This window comes from Egretta garzetta, unplaced genomic scaffold (assembly GCF_000687185.1).
Source record: "Egretta garzetta isolate BGI_Z169 unplaced genomic scaffold, ASM68718v1 scaffold725, whole genome shotgun sequence".
NCBI lineage: Eukaryota > Metazoa > Chordata > Aves > Pelecaniformes > Ardeidae > Egretta > Egretta garzetta.
In genome coordinates, this window is record NW_009259599.1 from 58654 (window position 1) to 76710 (window position 18057).

Here is an 18057-nt window from a genome sequence, read left to right on the forward strand (position 1 = left end):
GGGCATAAAGGGAATAAAAAAAACCCGTGGGGGAAAAAAAAAAAAAAAAAAAAAAAAAAAGATAACTTTGGCACATGGAAAATCCCAGCATGAAACTTGTTTATACGGTATTGTAAATGTTTTTCTTTCAAAGTTCTCAAATGTGATGGTAGTAATAAATTAAAATGAATTTTTCTAGTTCATGAGTAAATCCTACCTTTTAGCCTTAAAAATTTAAACAGTTTTAAGTTTGTGAGTGGTGAAAGAATCCCCTTCTGCTTAACAGACAGTGAATAATAACACAGCATCCATTCTCAGCTTGCAATGGCTGGAAGTGGGGGCTCGGCATCCACTTTTTCCTACTGGCAACACAAGTAGGCCTTCTGAGTACCTATCGCTGTTTCTGAGTATCAAATGTTATGGACCAAAATAGCAAGTGGAAGTCTCATGACAACTGTTGACCAAAACCAAAAAAAAAACCAAAAAGAAAAAAAAAAAGAAAAAAAAAAAAAGAAAAAAAAAAAGAAAAAAAAAAAAAAAAAAAAAAACAAGGCAACCATTAATAAATCCCAGAGAGCCCTAAGGGAGTTTTTCTTTACGAAATACATTATTTTTATCACTAAACTGCACAAGTGACCATAGAAGAACTATAAAACAGGGGAAAAAACAAGGGTGCTCACCTCTTGCACAAACGAAACAAAAGCCTACATTTACAGCTGATGAGGAGTGATTCCTTTTGGAATGGTTACTACAGATGAGAATGTGGGATGACACAAACAAGCTTCCTGCAGCAATACAGCCATCTCCTGAGTGATAGGCAATGGGACATCTGAAACATCTCACCATACGACCTGTTTAATATAAATGCAGAAAAATGCACCATGTCACCCTGGAGTCAGGATATGGTAGAAGACACCACAGACAGATGCAAGGCTGATTTTTATTCCAATCAGAGCGCTAGATTTAAAAGAAAGATTTACATCTTTAAAAAAGAAGTTTCACAGAAGTTAACTCTTAATTTTCACTTTAAAACTCTGTTAAGAAAAATTACTCGGTTTTAACCATTCTAGAGTCTACTTGTTTTGTTGGAAGTATTTTGGTTCATTTCTAAAAGGATTTTTTTTTCCCTTGAAAAAGAACTGTTCTGAAGACCACTACCAACTGTCTTTTAAAAACCCCATTCCTCAGCCTTGCACGACTAACCCCTGGCTCCCATCAAACCCAGCAACAAAAGATGACTTAAGTGTTGCGGGCCCAGGTGTTGCGGGCCCAGGTCTGCTTAGACAGCGGCCTCAGGCTGCTAGCTGGTTTCCCACCCAGGACAGATTTAAGGTAGCGGCCTCATTAAGAAGGAAACCCTTGTTCCTTGCTGCACGCTGCAATACGGAGGGTAGAGTTATATTCCTTGGTACTGGGATGACGCACGTGAGTGTCCTCCCGCGGTTCAAAGCCAGCTCTTTTCTCACCTTTGCTTGCTTTATGGATGTCCTTATCCATCGAGCAGGCAGTACAGCAATGCTGCGGGCAACGAAACCCTCGCGACTCGAACAGAGCAGTGGCAAACTTGCGAACGCAGGCCTCGTGATAAAATTTACCGCATGTGTTGACGGAACAGCGCTTCACGTCCTTGCCAGGAAGTTTGCACGAAAAGCACGTATGTTCTCCTTGTAAAAGAAAGAATAAGGAAGCCCAACTGTAAAGGCCAAGTCCTTGATACACAAATGTTGTTAAAAAAATTCTGAAGCAAACAGAGCTCCTTCCCTTCCAACAGGTAAGTTGTACCATAATCCACAATAACTGTGCAACTGCTGTTAACATAAAGTCCCTTATTCTGAGTATAAAACGCTGAACAGTTTATTACTTTTTTTTTTTACCAGGTACTTGCTAAGTGGAAAATGAGAATCTGGCCCAGAGGTTAAAAAAAGTAATCGAATAACCCAATCACGCTCCCCAAACCTGGAAACTTACCATCTCAGTCTGCTGTGGCCAGAACACAGCTCCTCAGCAACGCGGCAAACCCTCCCCATTCCCCACAGGGGAGCACACTCACCGTTTTTACACTCAGTGCAGACGAACTTCTCGTCGGGCATTGACTTCAGGCCGAGACACTCCATGTGAAAGACGCTGCAACACTCGCCCTCGCAGGACACCAGAGACTCACCAGAGCTCTCGCAGATCTTAAACAGACAGACAGACAGTCAGAGAACAAAGGGTACCTGACATACTTAAATGCAAACGTCTACCAGATGTTAACAAAGAACAGAAACCGGTTGAAATCTCATCAGCGCCAAGATGAGGCAGGAGAACTGGCCTGCATCCCGCGGCAGACCCGGTACGTCTCTGGGCTAGAGACAATCCCAGCACTTTCTGCATCTCGCTCTCATAACAGGGCGAGCCTGGGCAGAGACAGGAGAGGCGCTACAGGATCCATCCGCACTCCTCGCTTTCTCATGCACCTGAAGAGCAAGAGCAGCTTCTTCCCTTACTATCAGCCAGGAAACTGGCCAGAAGATTCCAGGATTTTCTCTCCAAAATACTGGAAAAATCTCACTCTGCCCTATCCTGAAAGATCATCTGAAATCTTCGAATGGAGCAGAAAATGGCATCTACTTTTTCTACTTCTGCTCGCAGGTATGGATTAGATACCACTTTCTGGCTCTTGAGCTTTCTGGCATGCAGGAGGGCTTACGAATCATTTCCAGAGCACAGAAACTCCTAAAAGCCTCGATATTTATCCGAGATGTCAAATTATGAGACATGGTTAAAACAAAGTAGTGTAATTTGAGAATTCTGTCGGCTCCAACTAACAGAAACTGATGATAAACCTTCAGAATTCACTTCTCTGCAGTGCCATCATTTACCTGACAAACAGTGTCTTTTTTATTTGTTCCAGTTCCTCTCCTGGACAAGCTAGAGTCTACCGACTGCACATCGGAAGCGTCAGCATCGGCAGTGGCTGATGGGCTGTCCGAACGTTTTCCAAAACTACCCTACAAAGAGGAAAAATCCAAGGCACTCAAACAAGACACTTTCAAAGGACAACCACATTCTGAAAAAAAAAGAGTTAAGTCACCACCCATTAAAAGATCATTCGATACATCAAGAGAGACAAAGGTCCTTGAAAGCTGCTGAACTTCAGTATGATACAAGGAGTTCTGCCTTCCTGACATATCTTTTACCTGTACAAGTAAAAAACCATAAAGATATCCATTTTACATTTTCCAGATACCTCTCAATTTTACACCAAAATACGGCAGCATTCCCCAATTCCCAAAGAATTTAACAACCTTCCAAAAAGCAGAGTCAGCGATCTAAACCAATGTTTTGCCAAAGAAGTAGGAAAATTTGTAAAGAAAGATTGTGTCTTTTTTTATATCAATACAATGGAGGAGGGGATTAGAAAGAAAAAGACTAGGCTTTATTTCTTAGGCAATAAAAGACATTATATTTGTAGAAAATAGCGTTCACTTATTTAGCAGCATGCAGCTGAAAAGCCTACTGTCCTGACAGACTGAAGGAGCAAGTCCCCGTGAGGAGCAATACGCCTTTACCTGTAAATCGTTGAGTCCTCTTGAATCAGAGTCCGACGTATCTCTGTAAGCTGAGCTCGTCAGTTCTACATCGGTCGAGGCACGGCTCCTTTTCTTTAAAGGTTTGCAAGAATCTGAAATCTCGCTGGCACCTTAACACAATATACTAGAATTAGTTTTAATATATGTTCTTAACTTTTTGCTCATAATTAATAAAGGAAAAAGATGAGAGCCTGAAACTGTACTTTATTTGCTAGCCTTCATTGTCAGTTTGCAACTTTAATACTAGCTTAATTCTTCCCAACAAGATAATTAAATGAAAACCACCTTAATAAGACCTTTTGGCAAACTTCTGAACGTGCTGACATAGCGGAGGAAGCTACTGAACTGCCTACAACAGAGGATAAGCCCTTAGGAGATCACCTCTTCATCGTTCATCTTTAAAATATGGCTAAGCAAAGACTTTTTTTTTTTTAATTAAGCAATGTCTAGAGGAAGGACTTCCGTCACGTGCTTACAGCACATTGACAAACACTGTTTTACCAACTAGCAATGCACAAACAAGCAGCAACAAAACCACCCCATAATACCCTCATGAGAGAAATTAAGACCAGCATCGGTCACGTTCATCACCCAAAAGCGTTAAAACCTCTGCACTTCACACAGAACAAAACCCAGTGCTGATGTGCGATGAGCCAGGAACTTTTAATAGTTTTTTTCATATGTGACTCACCTTTCTGCAATCCTGTCTTCACTGCTGTCAGTGGAACCATTTCAACCTGTTTGAATAGGAAAATCCATAGTTAAAACCAGAGGAATTTTTCTCCCTAGTATTAAAAAGAAAACATTTAAGTTTAAGTGATTAGCATCTCTGAACTCAGGTGTAGTCTGTCATCCCCTTCTTAGTGTGAGCCTTCTTGTGCTGTTGGGTTTAATCCTAGCTGCCTACGCTGTGTACCAGGAGACAAGGCAGCCATACGTTCGCTAGCAAGGTCCTTTCCAATCACTCCCTTTGGGCATGAAGATGACAGGAAAGCTTTGTCCGTGTCCAGCAGGCAGGAGCGGGGTTCGTTTTGGCAGCCGACCCTGATGCTTTGGTAAAACCCCACACCTGTGTAAGCACAAGCTCCCCTTAACAGGTACGACACTCGGGTTAGTGAGACACGTAATGCATCGCCATTTAAGGCACTTCCACCAAGCAAGCGCTCTGGAGCTCCTGGGCCCAGCCTTTCTCCCTGTATAGAGCGCTGCAAGGCGCCCAGCCGCGGCGGGACGGCCTTCGCACACAGCGTTGCAGAGCTCTATACAGCTGGAAACTCAATGTCAGTACACACTTAAGCAGACAAGTTTACAATCTTGCAAAAGCGGTTCAAGTTCTCGGTCCTATATCAGAAGGGCAAGTTTAGAAGCTGCTCTGCCAATGTACATGTAACATGTGAGAATTTGGCGACTGTATAACAACTACAGAAGAAAGCTGTTGCCTAAAATCCTGGTTTTAAGGTTAAGAATTACAAGTTATTCCTTTACAACGTGGTTACATATGCATGTAGAAACACATTTAGTAAATATTTAAGGATTATTCTATAATTTTTTTAAAAAATATTTTATTTTGTTGTACAATAGGTAAAAACATACAATAGAAGGATTTGTATAGGATACATTTCGTAATACAAATATAAAATCTAAACAATCACTTTTATTTCTCCACTAGTCACTGTAACAGTAGCATTAACATTTTGTTTTTCCCATTAATTGTACTCGTTCCAGTTATAATTTTATACCAAGTTGTTGCAGACTAATTTGGGAATCAGTTGCAAGAAAACTTGACTTTGGGTAACAAATATTGTTGCATAATTGTAAGAAGTTAGTAAGATTTTTTTTTTTTTTTAATATAACTTAATACATTCAAGGTTATGCGCATTACAGTGCATCTGTGTTTAATTTTTAGTCATATACTTTTCCTGAGAAAAGCACTTTACGGTTCATAGTCTTCGTTAGCTCAGTAATAAAAGCAGGCAAAGCTAACTGGGATCCATGAAGTTCATATTGTTGGTTCTTATACCTTTGTTAAATTAAGAAACATTTACAAACATAAAATAACTCATTTGAAGATAGGGAGGCTGCAACACCTCACGACAAGAGGCTTTAAGGGACTATGTCAGGTATCTCACGCCCAACATTTAAGTTGCTTTAAAGTTTCAGAAAGAAACTTCCTAGAGTCAGAGCATTCGTCTGCTGAACACAGATACAAATGCTGTGGCATCGAAAGGAAAATATGGAAAAAAAGAAAAAAAAGCAACTGGGTCCACTTTCAATTTCTGAAGTGAATGAAGTGCAAAACAAAGCGTAAAGGGCAAAGAATAAATTAAAATAAAAGAGATAAAAAACAATTTTTCCCCTTCCCATATAAATCTTTAGCCTGACTGTCCCTTTTAAAAAATTCTCACTCGTAGAAGCTATACTATAAAACGTTTTATATAAAAATTCTCACATTCCAAGTGGAGAGGCCTTTGAGGAGGGAAAATCAACCACGTAAGGAAAAGAACCAACAACTTTGACAAACTTGTTAAAAAGTGTATTCAGGTTTTCATATTAATGTCCATCCACTGAACTTTCCTACTCATTTCCATGTAGAATTTTTTTATCATTTTTTTTAAAGCAACAACATTTGTCTGTCTGACATCCAGATTAAAGGAAGGCCCTGTACATGTTAGATCTACTTAAGGAAAAAAAAAAAAAAACGTATATCCCAGAAGATCTGTTTTGCTGATGTCTGCCAACATAAAAGTCTGACTAGTCATCTTTAAGTTAAATCATTCTTAAAGTCCATTTTCAAAAGTGGTCAGATTAATCAGTCTAACTTCATTTGAAAAACAAAACCTCAATACAAACCAGCAGCTAAATCAAGAGCAAAAGGAAGGAACCTGGTGGCAATTCCATCAAAGAGAAGTTACTGAAACAAGATCATTTTGCTCATAACAGAAATCTCAAAGTAAACATGGCAGGTTCATTAGGAGTCTTGCATCATTGAGTTCCCATTTTCCATAGCCTGACTGATACTGTGAAGATGCCAGTAGCAGAGTCACAGCAATGGTATTGACAAGGGGATTTCATGAAGGATAGTCCAAAACGAAACCCGATGGGGAAAAATGGAGAAAAATAAAAAGGCACCAATATAAGCCACAACATTTATGAATACAATATATTTTAACTCTCTACATGGAGGAAGCCAACCTGCTCCTTTTTGATCTTCTTCTTTGGCACAACTTCAGTGGATTTCTCAGACTCTGAGCGGGTTCGAATCGATCTTCTCTGTTGCTTCTTTTCTACAGAACCTGAAGAAGGAAAAAGGTTTCCATTACACGATTCCTTGCATTTCGGAGGTACAGCAAGACGTTCAACACCAAATCAACAGGTAAAGTAACGAAACCAAGACTTTTTCCTCTTTTGAATGTTTTATTTTTAAATCAGTTCCAAGCTATTTGCCAGCTGGTGCTGTGGCTGCAGACAACACATTCTGATTCCACAAAGAGAGAGATCAGCTTCAGAAAAAGACACTGGTAACAGAGCAGAACAAAAAGCTGGAATCCAGTCGAGGGCAAACAGATTTTTGTACCGCACCTCTCAAGCACAGTCTTCACTTTGGTTAATTTTTAACCAAATAGTCCATCTTTGGTGTTTATGGGAAGGTTTCCACAATCAACTTCTTGAACTAAAACAAGCTAGGAATTTGAGACGCAAAACACAGCTTCCGAGTTTTCACTCGGAACCCCAGCTCTGTGCCCCTGCTCTGCGGGGGGGGATAGCCACCTCTCAGAACCGGCTAACACAAAAGCTTAACGCGAGAACCATGCTGTAACACGTGCCGTCAGTACGAAATCTGAACGCCCAGCTAACGCTTTCGAGGGGTGAAGAAAAACTCAGCACAAACAGAAGCGGTGATCATGATGGGTTATTATAATTAATGGAAGTTAAAACCAAGGTTTTGAAAACATTACCATGGAAAACAAACCCCGATTAATGAAGGTTATTATGACATTTCAAGAGATGAAGTAGGAGCTACTGGTTTTTTGACAACTAAGGTTGGCAAAATCAGAAGACCTTTCTATGCTGCAGGACCTCCAGGAAGGGCGTATTGAGAAACACAAACAACACTTAACACCGCCCGCAACTTCGGAAACAAAGTGCACACTTAGCGCTGTACTGACAGAAAACTGAAATGTGAAGATTTACAGTTATCTGTTGGGAAGCATTAGTCTTGTCTTTCAGTTTTGGGTGTTTCACCTGAAGAAGGTATGAATGTAAAAATACTTTGTATTCTGCCAAGGAAAAACACAAAACCTTGGGACCAGGCATTAGCTTACTGTGCCAGATGGATGCACTGTTAGCTGCAAACCTGCGTCTGCTTGTGAGGAGACAAAGCATCTAGAGGCACAGGCAGGCTTCCAGCAGACACTACAAGGAAGCCTTTCAGAGGGACTCCAGGCAAAACCAAAGATTCATCTTGATTAATCGGATGAGCATTTTTATCAAGGTTGCGTGGCTCAGTAACTGAACTTCCCACTTGAAAAAGTTGTCGTTTCACAATAACTGTATTTCTGAGAGGAAAAGGAATGTTTTTCTTCAAGGGAAAAGAAGTTTTACAGCATATTAACTAGTTAATAACAGCAATGAGTTATTAATGATTCAGAAATCAATAACTCCGCTCAACACCCCTCATGTTAGCACACGTGTAACTTTTGGTTCCAGTGAGCTGCATCCTTCGCGACACACACGTGATGGATGCCTGCACCAAAGCTAGGGGCCGTCTTTTGTCACCTTTGTGTTCAGCCGAAATTCTCTGAAACAGCTTAAAGTCAATTTGAGCAAGTGTGACCAAACAATTAATTTAATCAATAATGTACTTCCTCCCTATGCTGCCCCACTGCAGAAAGGGAAGTAAGATGCAAGCCCTGTATCAGAGGAGAAACTCCAGAATCAGTGCATCTAATATTGGTCGAAAGCAATATTGATCAACCCAGCGGGCACTTTTTCCTCTTCCCGTTCTCCAAGGATCCAGTGCATCACCTCCACAATGCTCCTATCCCGTCTTCATGCACATTTTGATTCAGTGTTTCAGGACAGATTTCAGACCAGCAATCTACCTCACTACTGGCCAGGTCAGGTCAGGTTAATCCTGCTTCAGCTGTACGTGGAGACCAGAGGCACTATCAGTTCTCATGGTTGTTCTCTTATTATCAGATTTCAAGTTACAGAATTATTTTCCCGGCATTATGGAATTCTGTATATCTAACTGCAGGTTATTAGTAAGGACTCCCAGAGTCATTCTGTAAAATACTTTACCGTAAAGGTATTCTGAAGTTCCGGTGACCTTAAATTTGAAAAAAGGACTTCGCAGTTATGTTCCATGAGAGGGGACCAATAACTGTCTGGACTTTGGAAATGGCTTTGAAAGTGACTGTTTGGAGTGTATACTGCAGTAAAGCTCATGCACTCTATAGGGTCTTATCAGGTGGAGTTTTACGTATCCAAAAAACCTAAGAAAATGAAAAAAGAAAGGCTCAGAATTCTCACCCCCCTACATCTGAAGAGCCATTGTGAAGATGAAGCCTTTAGTTCCCAGGTGAGAGAAACAAAACAGCGATCACCTCTCCTGCTGCAAAGCAATGAAAGTAGCAACTGTTTGAAAAAAACTGAAGTAGCTACAGCAACTAAAACGGGAAAGAAGAACCACTGTTGGCAACACCAGAGGAAACCCCACTCCTACCAGAATATCCGGAGTACTCAGCCTGTGCTGTAAAGTCCCCAAACACAGTCTGTAAAACAATGCATATAAAAATAAGCCTACCTAGAAACTATACAAGTAGAGAAACTGAGGCGTGTTTGCGGAGGACAGTGATCCCATGTATGTTGACCACTGAGGTTTTTGAACTGGAATCTCATTTCTTTTACATTTGGAAAGGGAGAAATAACCAAACGGACGGATAGTTGAAGCAGAAGTGACACGTGGTAACATTATAAGATTTTTTTTACCCTTACAAAAAGGGGATTTTAGCACGTGTACTGTAGTAAGTCTTCCATATTTTTTTTGCTTCCATACCATGAGCACCTGTACATCCTACTGTGAGAGAAAAATCAAGGTGTTCTGCTGCAACCTAAAACTTAAGAAATCATCCTACTGTGAGAGAAAATCAAGGTGTTCTGCTGCAACCTAAAACTTACTTTTACATACCCAATGTAAAACTAAGTATGTTTGAGACCATACCAAGGATATGATTACAAGCACAGTAACAAACACGCAATAGTTAATGGATTTTACATGGCCTGTACAAAATCTGTGGTTGAAAAAACAGAAGTCACTACAGGGACTGGAGGAACTTGAAAAGCTCTCGGTTTAGGGCGACTCAAAACTGTCCCTTTTCAGGAACCTCGATCCTTTCACCAAAGGGTATCTGTCTGTTCTTCGGGATGATGAGAGGACATACTGCAGACGAGTTTCTGCTGGCGGGGAAAAGCTCAATCCCTTTTGAAGAACTCCCATTAGCTACTTCTCAAAAATCAAAACATGAAAAAAAATGCTGTTTTTCTGTTCCAAGTCTAGAAAGCACTCATCCAGTTTATCTTTCCCATTCTTCTCTACTACTGTACTACAAATTGAACTTCAAATAGCTTGTTCCAGGCTTTCCCTTTTCAGTCTCAAGCTCCATTATTTGCTTCAGTGGTTCTTCTCCCTCAGACAAAATACTTCAAAACTTAGCGCTTCGCGATGGGGCCCCTAAGACGCCTTCAGAAGGCAAGCGTTACCTCCTTTGCTGATGGAGTTAGTTGAAGCAGTTTAAAAAAAAATCACTATCCTTTTTACAAAAGTCATGCAGGAACTCAACAACAAAGCCTAGGAAAGCACCCATCCTGATTCAGACCCATTCCTTAGTGAACTCTGCCACTTCCAGATTCTCTGCCTTTGATCCCAGCTGTTGTATTTTACATTTGGTGCCAAAAGCCATTACAATACTCTGCTAACACACATCCACTGTGTTGTCTTCTAAAACAACTTGCCATCTGCTCTCCACAAGGCATCCATCCTTCTAACGTGTTGACTTAAATACTGCATGCTACAGAAGCTAGAAGTTCAGAGGCCAAGCCAGCTAATCCCATCACCAAGACATCCTGTGTTTCTTAAGCATCTGGACTCATCATGTGTCATACTGGCCATGCTTGTTACAACTATTATGTAAACAGAAAGAAGTTGATAATAATTTTTAACTAAGGAGAAAATGTCAGCTTTGATATTTGAATTTCAACACTAGACTGCTAAAGTTCAGACAAGCATTCTGCAATTTTGCCTACCTGTTGACCCAGAAGTTGTTTCAGGAGAGGACACATTTTGCACCACTGCTTTTTCATTTCTCTGATTTGATGAAGAATTAAGTTTCTCTTGTCCTTTGACGCTTATTTCTGTTTTGTTACCAACTCCCTTAAAAAGAAAAAGAAGACAAGACTCTCAATCTATTTATGCACGTGTTGCTGCTAACAGGCATATTGATCTGCTCCTAAGTCCCACAACAGAAACATTCAACGCTCCTCAATGCAACACAAACACGTGATGATACCTACTACTGAGCTGCTTCCTTGCAGAACTTTCCATCCCCCTCAATCTCCCCTTATATACAAGGAAAAAAAAATAAAATATTCCAGTGACTTTTCTAAACATTACCTTCTCTCTAATGCTTAGGATGAAATAAATACCCTCCAGGTAGAGAGGCAGAAGAAGGAGGCAGAGAAATAGTCCTAAACCTTTTCCTTACACTGACTGTGAGAAGCTGCTGTGCACCTGAAGGAAGCTAGGAGGCAGAACTCCTTGTAAAAGCCTGTTACACAAAATGTGGTTATTACTTTTTAATACATTATTAGCAGTTTTGTCATCTCATCTGTTTCCCCACAAATCCATTGGTTTTAAGATTTACAGCAAATTTCTGGATTATTTCAGCTAGGAAGCTGGAATTAAACAGCTTTAATATTCTGAATGTGTTATGAGCAAAAGTGTGACCATCTGTAGGGAGCTCCTCTGCCACCAGTCAAAATGGTTACTGCCAGAGACTTTTAGATTGAAATTAATAGTTCAGTGCACTCAAAGATGCTGTTGTCACATATGTCTCTTGTTGGATTTAATCTCTCCAATGGAAAGAAATACGCATTGTGAAAGCTTGCTGGGCACAAGTTTAAGCTCCACAGTAAGACAGACCTGGGATAGTTTATGAACAGAAGAGGAGTCGCTACACAAAGCACATACCTTAGTGGAATAAACAAACTGATCGATGAGTTTTCCATCTCCAGCAGCATTCTGAAGGGCAAAAACCTGTTCAATTTTAACAACCGGAGACATGTTACATTTTTGAAGATCTAGGTTGTGCATGGTTATTGAAGCTGGTAAGGATTTTCTAGCTGCAGCTGTTTTCCATGCGATTTTCACAGGAGGTGGCTCCTCCTCTTCCACACTTGACTGCCTCCGTTGGCTTTGTCTTCGCACCTCAGCATTTGAAGGCGATGCTGCTACCACATTGGCATGTTCTGGCTGGGTGTTCAATGCTGGCTTCGGTCGTCGGTTCTTCTTGGTCTCTGATTTAGAAGCAGCAGTCTTTTTGGCTTTTGACAAAACCTCCTCTGGCTCTTTGTCTATATAAATGAAGGTGTATTGTTCTATCCTTTCTTCCCGAGTCATTTTCAATGCTTTCTCAGCATGGGCAATACCAATATCCCACTGAGCACGCTCTCTCTGCGGCCTTGGTTTGCGAATCTTAAGGAACAAAGACAAGCAGCTAATTACACTGAAGATTTTCCTAGGTACAGCACTTAAAATGCAATCCTGAGGTTCTTTAAATCTCTCAGGCAGCAGATTCAAGTTTGCTCGCCATTTACAGGGTATTTTTGAAGGGTGGACAGTGAACCCCCTGCTCAGAGTACAAGCAGACACTTGAGCTGGATCATTATGACCATCACAACTGAAAGTGTCTGCCCTGAGTTACAACTTCACTGAAGACAAGAACAGGCAGCATTCAAGCCCGTAATTCTGTTATGAGACACAGAATTAATCCTATTTTATCTACTTTTAAAATCCTCCTTATTTTTCTATAAACACTCTTTTCCTTCCACATCAATATTCTGATTAGCATAAACATTCACTGAAGTAGTTCATCAACACAGTAATTCCTGTAGCCAACACTTCCTTTCCCATAGAACAATGGAAAAGAACATATCCACTAGTATCAGGGGCTGGAAGAGCATCCATTAAAAACTGTATTTTCCAAAGAACAGGTTAATAGCAAACACACAGGCACTGTTTTTATTTAATATTCTAATACAGATGTCAAATTATCTCCAGTGCCCAGGATGACTACCGTCACGAGGAACCGACAGAGTAGGTTCAGCTATCAGCCATTTCACATTAAAGCCATGAGAGCATGGAAACATTTTCGCTATCTTTGCAAAAAACACTTCTGCCAGCAAACTGCAGACAACCCTTTACAGGGTGAAGTACTGCAGCGTTTCAGAAGTGCCCCACGAGAGTTTCACTTACACAGGCACTGCAGATAACCCTCTACACAATTAGTGTTCATCATACCTTCTGTTTCTCAGAGTGGTTGCTGGCTTGCTTAGCAGCCTCAGCCAATAATTGCTCATACTGTTTGTGTCCTTTGTACTCTCGAACCCGCTTCTCGTGCACCCACGCCCTCTCTGGCTGGTTGCTAAAAAACTGAACATGGTATTCACGGGCACCTGAAAACGAAAAATTCTAGTCAGCACTTTTATCAACATCACTTTGCTGGTTTAGCTTACACTTTCCTCCTCCACATCACTCAATTCTTGCAGGTGGAAGCACATAGCTGAAGTTTAGAAATAAGACAGGCCTAGATTTAGGACAGTTTAAGATGGGAAGATAGGTATACCTTGCCCACACCGAACACTCTCACACTTATCAGTGTCTTCTCATAAATACATTGACTTGAGAAAAGCGGGAGCATCTGTGCACAAGCCTGGTTTGCACAGCTCATCTGTAGAGGCAATTCAATAAGTACTAGTTCTATACATTTCAGGAACAGTCCTGTTTAGCATACACACAAGCAGAATTCATCCTGCAAAGGGAGTTCAAAGAGAAGATATATTTCATAAAGGAACAACTACAGACACTTGGTATATCCCGGCAAAGACCTTCCTCCCTTACCTCTTGTATTAATTTTGGTATGAACATCAAGCTGTGGATCACATGAAACCATGCAAGGCCACCACGGGTACGTTCCCACCTTGGACCAAACCAGATCGCCAACCTGAAACTTGATGTCATGGGTGACTTGTGTTGGAAGAGAAGGCAAGAACTGCTGGACCTACGAAGAGAATGCAAGCTTAAAGCCACCGAAGACAATTTAGCGTACTTAAAGATGCACATGCTATCCACAGGGACTTGTTATTTTTCTCTCAGGCATCCCTGACGTTTGATACTCTAACATGAGATAAACATTTCTTAGAAACATGACAGAAAGGAGTTACATGCAGCTAGGATTTACACAAAATAGCCACTGACAAACCAAGGCACCACACAACAGCAACCTCCACTCCCACCCCAAAAAGGTCTCTGCTTCATCAGTTGACTGAGAATGTTGATTTTGGGGTAAAATAAAGCAATACATACAGTACAAAGAGGGCTGTTTTGATGCAATAATGATTAATAAGCGTTTCAAAGAAATGGCAACTGATTTATCTGATAAACTAAAGGACCCATGTAATAATTAGTCCAAAAATAGTAACACAGTAGAAGTTCAAAAAGTGTTCATTAGGATATGTACTAACCGGGGTTTCCTCCAACACTGTATCTTCTCTTGGTCTTTCTGATAGCATGCTAAGCCTCTCATTTGGTCTCTAGAAAATGGGTAACAACGAAGAGAAAAAAGGAAAACAAACATAAACAAGGTAAGGGGACAGTAAAACAAACAAACAAAAAAGCATAATAATGAAACCAGGCAGAAAAAAAACAATTCACAGAAAGGCAACCACGAACCCAGAAAATACGAGTATGACGACTCCTTATGCCCAATTCAAAACAGAGTAGCATCACAATCAAAAAAATACCTTTTCCCCCTACACTATTTACATTACTGTCACCGCTACATACAGCAATGTTCTCCTGTAACAGGCGATAGAAGAACATACACTCAGGGACAGCAAACCCAAATAACTTTCCACTAAAGTAATATACAGCTTCAAAGAAACAAAGAAGAGCATATGGAGGATATCCACAGTAATGTGATGTATACCACTGTGTACCAGGTATGTGCAAAAGCTACATTACAAAAATCATACTAAATGTACCATACGAAAATTGTAAAATCGATGTTAAATGGCAAATAGTTGACAAATATATTTGGAGGCTCAAAAGTTGACCACATAAAGCCTACAGCTTATTTATAAGCCAGGCTGAGGCACGCACGCAGTCTGTTCCAGTAGAGTAGGACAGGAAAAGCCTTTGACAGAAGCAGGATCAGCACTCAACAGAAGCCAACATCATCGGTGGAGTGGCCACGATAGCAAGCGTGATGGCACAGCAGGTAAGATAAGAGGTGGGCCGTGAGCTATCTAATGAGACAGAGACCAGACATTTGGTTTTGCTATAGCAGAGGAGAAGTCATTAGTCAAAGGGCTGAAAGAGCAGCAGAAAGAGGAGTCAGACACATGCAGTGAGAAACTAATAATGCTGTTAATCCAAGTTATACCTAGTCCATTTAAAATGAAGACCTCGTGTCAGTCAATACTGCATGCTTCAGCTCAGAGAATCTAGGAAACACACGTGTAAGCATCACCTAGAACAACTCAGGTCAGTTCTGGCATAGGTCTGTATCTCATTTAGAGCTGTCAGTAGAAATCAATCATTCAAGACCGACCATATTAATATTTGCTGGGCAGAAATCAATCCTCCCTGGTACAGCAGAAGGCACGGCAATGCCTCCTGCCTTCCTTCTGCTACAGTGAGTTACTGGAAACTTCACCTCTGCCAGAAGAGCCAAGCTGACTGATTGCACAGATTGCAAACTTCCGTCTCCTTGCAGAATACAACTAACGAGCAGAGCAACTTATTCTTAAAGCTTATTCAGAGCTTAATGTTCCACAACGTTTTCATAACTCTTTCATTTCAAATCAGCCTTTCAAGTATGGACATCTCCCACAGTCAGCGGGTTTTCACAAATTACAGCGTCGGCATGAGGAAACGACAGCAGATCACCCTACCTGCAAACAGCCATGCTGAGTATAAAAGTGTAACACAACTGTTATACCAGAGGTTTTGTTTGTTCCTATTAAGGCGAGCCTGAGTTTCAAGTCTCATGCCACTAATACTAAAGATGATGGAAGTGTACATGATGAACGTACATGGAGACGGAATCGTGTAGTGGAAAGCCAGATGGTGGGAGGATGAAACTGAGACTGCACTGGATAATTCATAACGAAAACCACTAGGACAAAATCCTGCTGATGTCAGAGTGATCTGCTGACTGAAACAAGGGTGAATAACATGAAAGATTTTGTTGCAACAACGCCTTTTGAAAGGGAAATGGAAGCTACGAGGAGGACAAAAGCAAGACCAAGATTTCTGGTGAATTCTGGATGACACATATGACTCAGAACTTGGGATTTGAGAGGCGAGGTTTTAGTTCGATCTGGGAAAGACAGATTCTCGTGATAACCACGAACACCAGTCAAACAGAGGGACAGGCACAGCTGAAGCTTCAAGAGCAGAATCAGAGGGAGGACAAAATGGTAAGGCAAAGCTGACAGCCTGACGTGGGGGTGATGGAAGTCTGGAGAAGAGGCCAGAGAGCCTGGATAAAAGACCATGGCTTTAGCTGAACTCTGAAAGAACCAAACTCACTGAGGTTTGACTTAAGCGCAACTTGGGGGATAAACGTACGGTTACAGCAGCGAACAAAGGACAGGCGGACAAACAACACAGGCGCAGCAGAGGGGTTCAGCGGAGAGCTGACCGTGAGAACAGACCCCTCTTCCTACCTCTGCAGGCAGGTGCGAGGAGACACCCATCGGGGCATCACCTTCCCACCGTAGCTGCCTCCCAGCAGCAAGTTGCCAGCTGGACATGTCCGCTGCTACAGCCACTCGAAGGTGGCTTCAAACAGCATTTCCAGGATCTAATGCAGTCACAAATGGCTCGTATTTTAATTGGACAGTCCATTTCAAGTTTGGATTACAATGTTTATCAAGGTCTCACTGAGCTTCATTGGAGTCAACTATGGTAATCAAATATAGTAGAAGCTTAGAATCTCGGTACATCACCAACCTGACCTCTGGAAGAGGTCCACTTACCAGAAGTGAGATGTGACAATGACAAAACTTGTAAATATTCCTGGTAAGGGTGTGTGTGTGTGTGAAACCAGTGTGTCTTCCGTTAACAATAACAACAACAACAATAATAATACATCAAGCATATGAACTGGCTCTACTAGATCAGAGTCCTGATCTCTACAGGCCAGGATCTTCTCCCAAACGTACCAAAAGCAGCAAGCACCAAGGGGTTTCACAGGAACTTAGAAGAAACTCGGCTATATACTGTAACGGCCTGCTAGGCAATTTCTGTCCTGACCTGATATGGGAGCTTCCCCATTCCTGACACTCACCACCCCTCTCTGCTACCCATTCCCCTCAAACTGGGAAATACAGAAACCAGTATCACAGAGTCGGCAGGAATAAGCAAGAGAAAAGGAAACAGAAGTAATGAAGTGGCTTATAAAACTGAAGAAAACAGTATGGCTGACAGTACCAAAGACCAGGAATTTGCGTCTCTACTGCTTGGAATCCAAGTGAAACCACCACACAGATATATACACACCCTGTGTACGTACAACCATATTACAAAACTTCACAGAAACAGTAATAGACATCAATATTGCATTTTTCCAAAGTTTGCTGAGCCAACTGGTACTTCTAATTTGCCTGCTGCTTTAGAATACTCATTTCTATTGGCTTCTAAATACGCTACATAGCTTTTGGGTTTTGTACATCATCACGATCTTCTGAATATCTTCCAAAATTAATTAAAAGCTGCAGCGCTGAATACTCCAAATAACCCAACTTCCCACAGAATAACCCAACATTGCTTTGAGAGGCAATTTTAGGAATGTGTATGCTTGCATGCTTTTGGCCAGAGGTTCCATCTTCAACACCGTCCAAAGCGTAGCAAACCCTGAACATGCTAAACCACTAAACAGTACTAAAAAATATTACATAACCTTTTCTAACATTTATTTTTATATGCAGTCTTTTAACCAAAACTGTGTTGCCCTAGAAATACAGTTCCTAGCAACCTAATATTGAGTATCTGACAAGTAAATAAAGCTTCATGACTTTAAAGTATGTATACAACTAGAAGTAAGGAGAAACACCGCCGAAGACGCATACTCCATCAACAATATCAGGTATACAGACGGCTGAAATCATTATTCCACTTACATTTTGCTCCTCTGGTTCTAATTTTAAAATTTTGTGCGACTTG

At 41.1% G+C, this 18057-nt stretch overlaps 1 protein-coding gene across 2 annotated transcripts in view; it reads right to left on the bottom strand.

Annotated features, from left to right (window-relative positions):
- NSD3 (nuclear receptor binding SET domain protein 3) overlaps positions 1-18057 on the bottom strand; it is a 37593-nt gene that overhangs the window by 18794 nt on the left and 742 nt on the right. For both annotated transcript variants that reach the window (XM_009638283.2, XM_009638281.2), the window contains exons 2-14: positions 18015-18057; positions 14352-14420; positions 13729-13888; positions 13129-13283; positions 11800-12303; positions 10857-10983; positions 6744-6844; positions 4243-4288; positions 3531-3661; positions 2841-2969; positions 2030-2156; positions 1446-1643; positions 660-830 (exon numbers count right to left, since the gene is read on the bottom strand). The exon at positions 18015-18057 is cut by the window's right edge and continues 15 nt beyond it. In XM_009638283.2, the coding sequence (XP_009636578.1) occupies positions 660-830; positions 1446-1643; positions 2030-2156; positions 2841-2969; positions 3531-3661; positions 4243-4288; positions 6744-6844; positions 10857-10983; positions 11800-12303; positions 13129-13283; positions 13729-13888; positions 14352-14420; positions 18015-18057 (1961 nt within the window). The remainder of the gene's footprint in view (positions 1-659; positions 831-1445; positions 1644-2029; positions 2157-2840; positions 2970-3530; positions 3662-4242; positions 4289-6743; positions 6845-10856; positions 10984-11799; positions 12304-13128; positions 13284-13728; positions 13889-14351; positions 14421-18014) is intronic.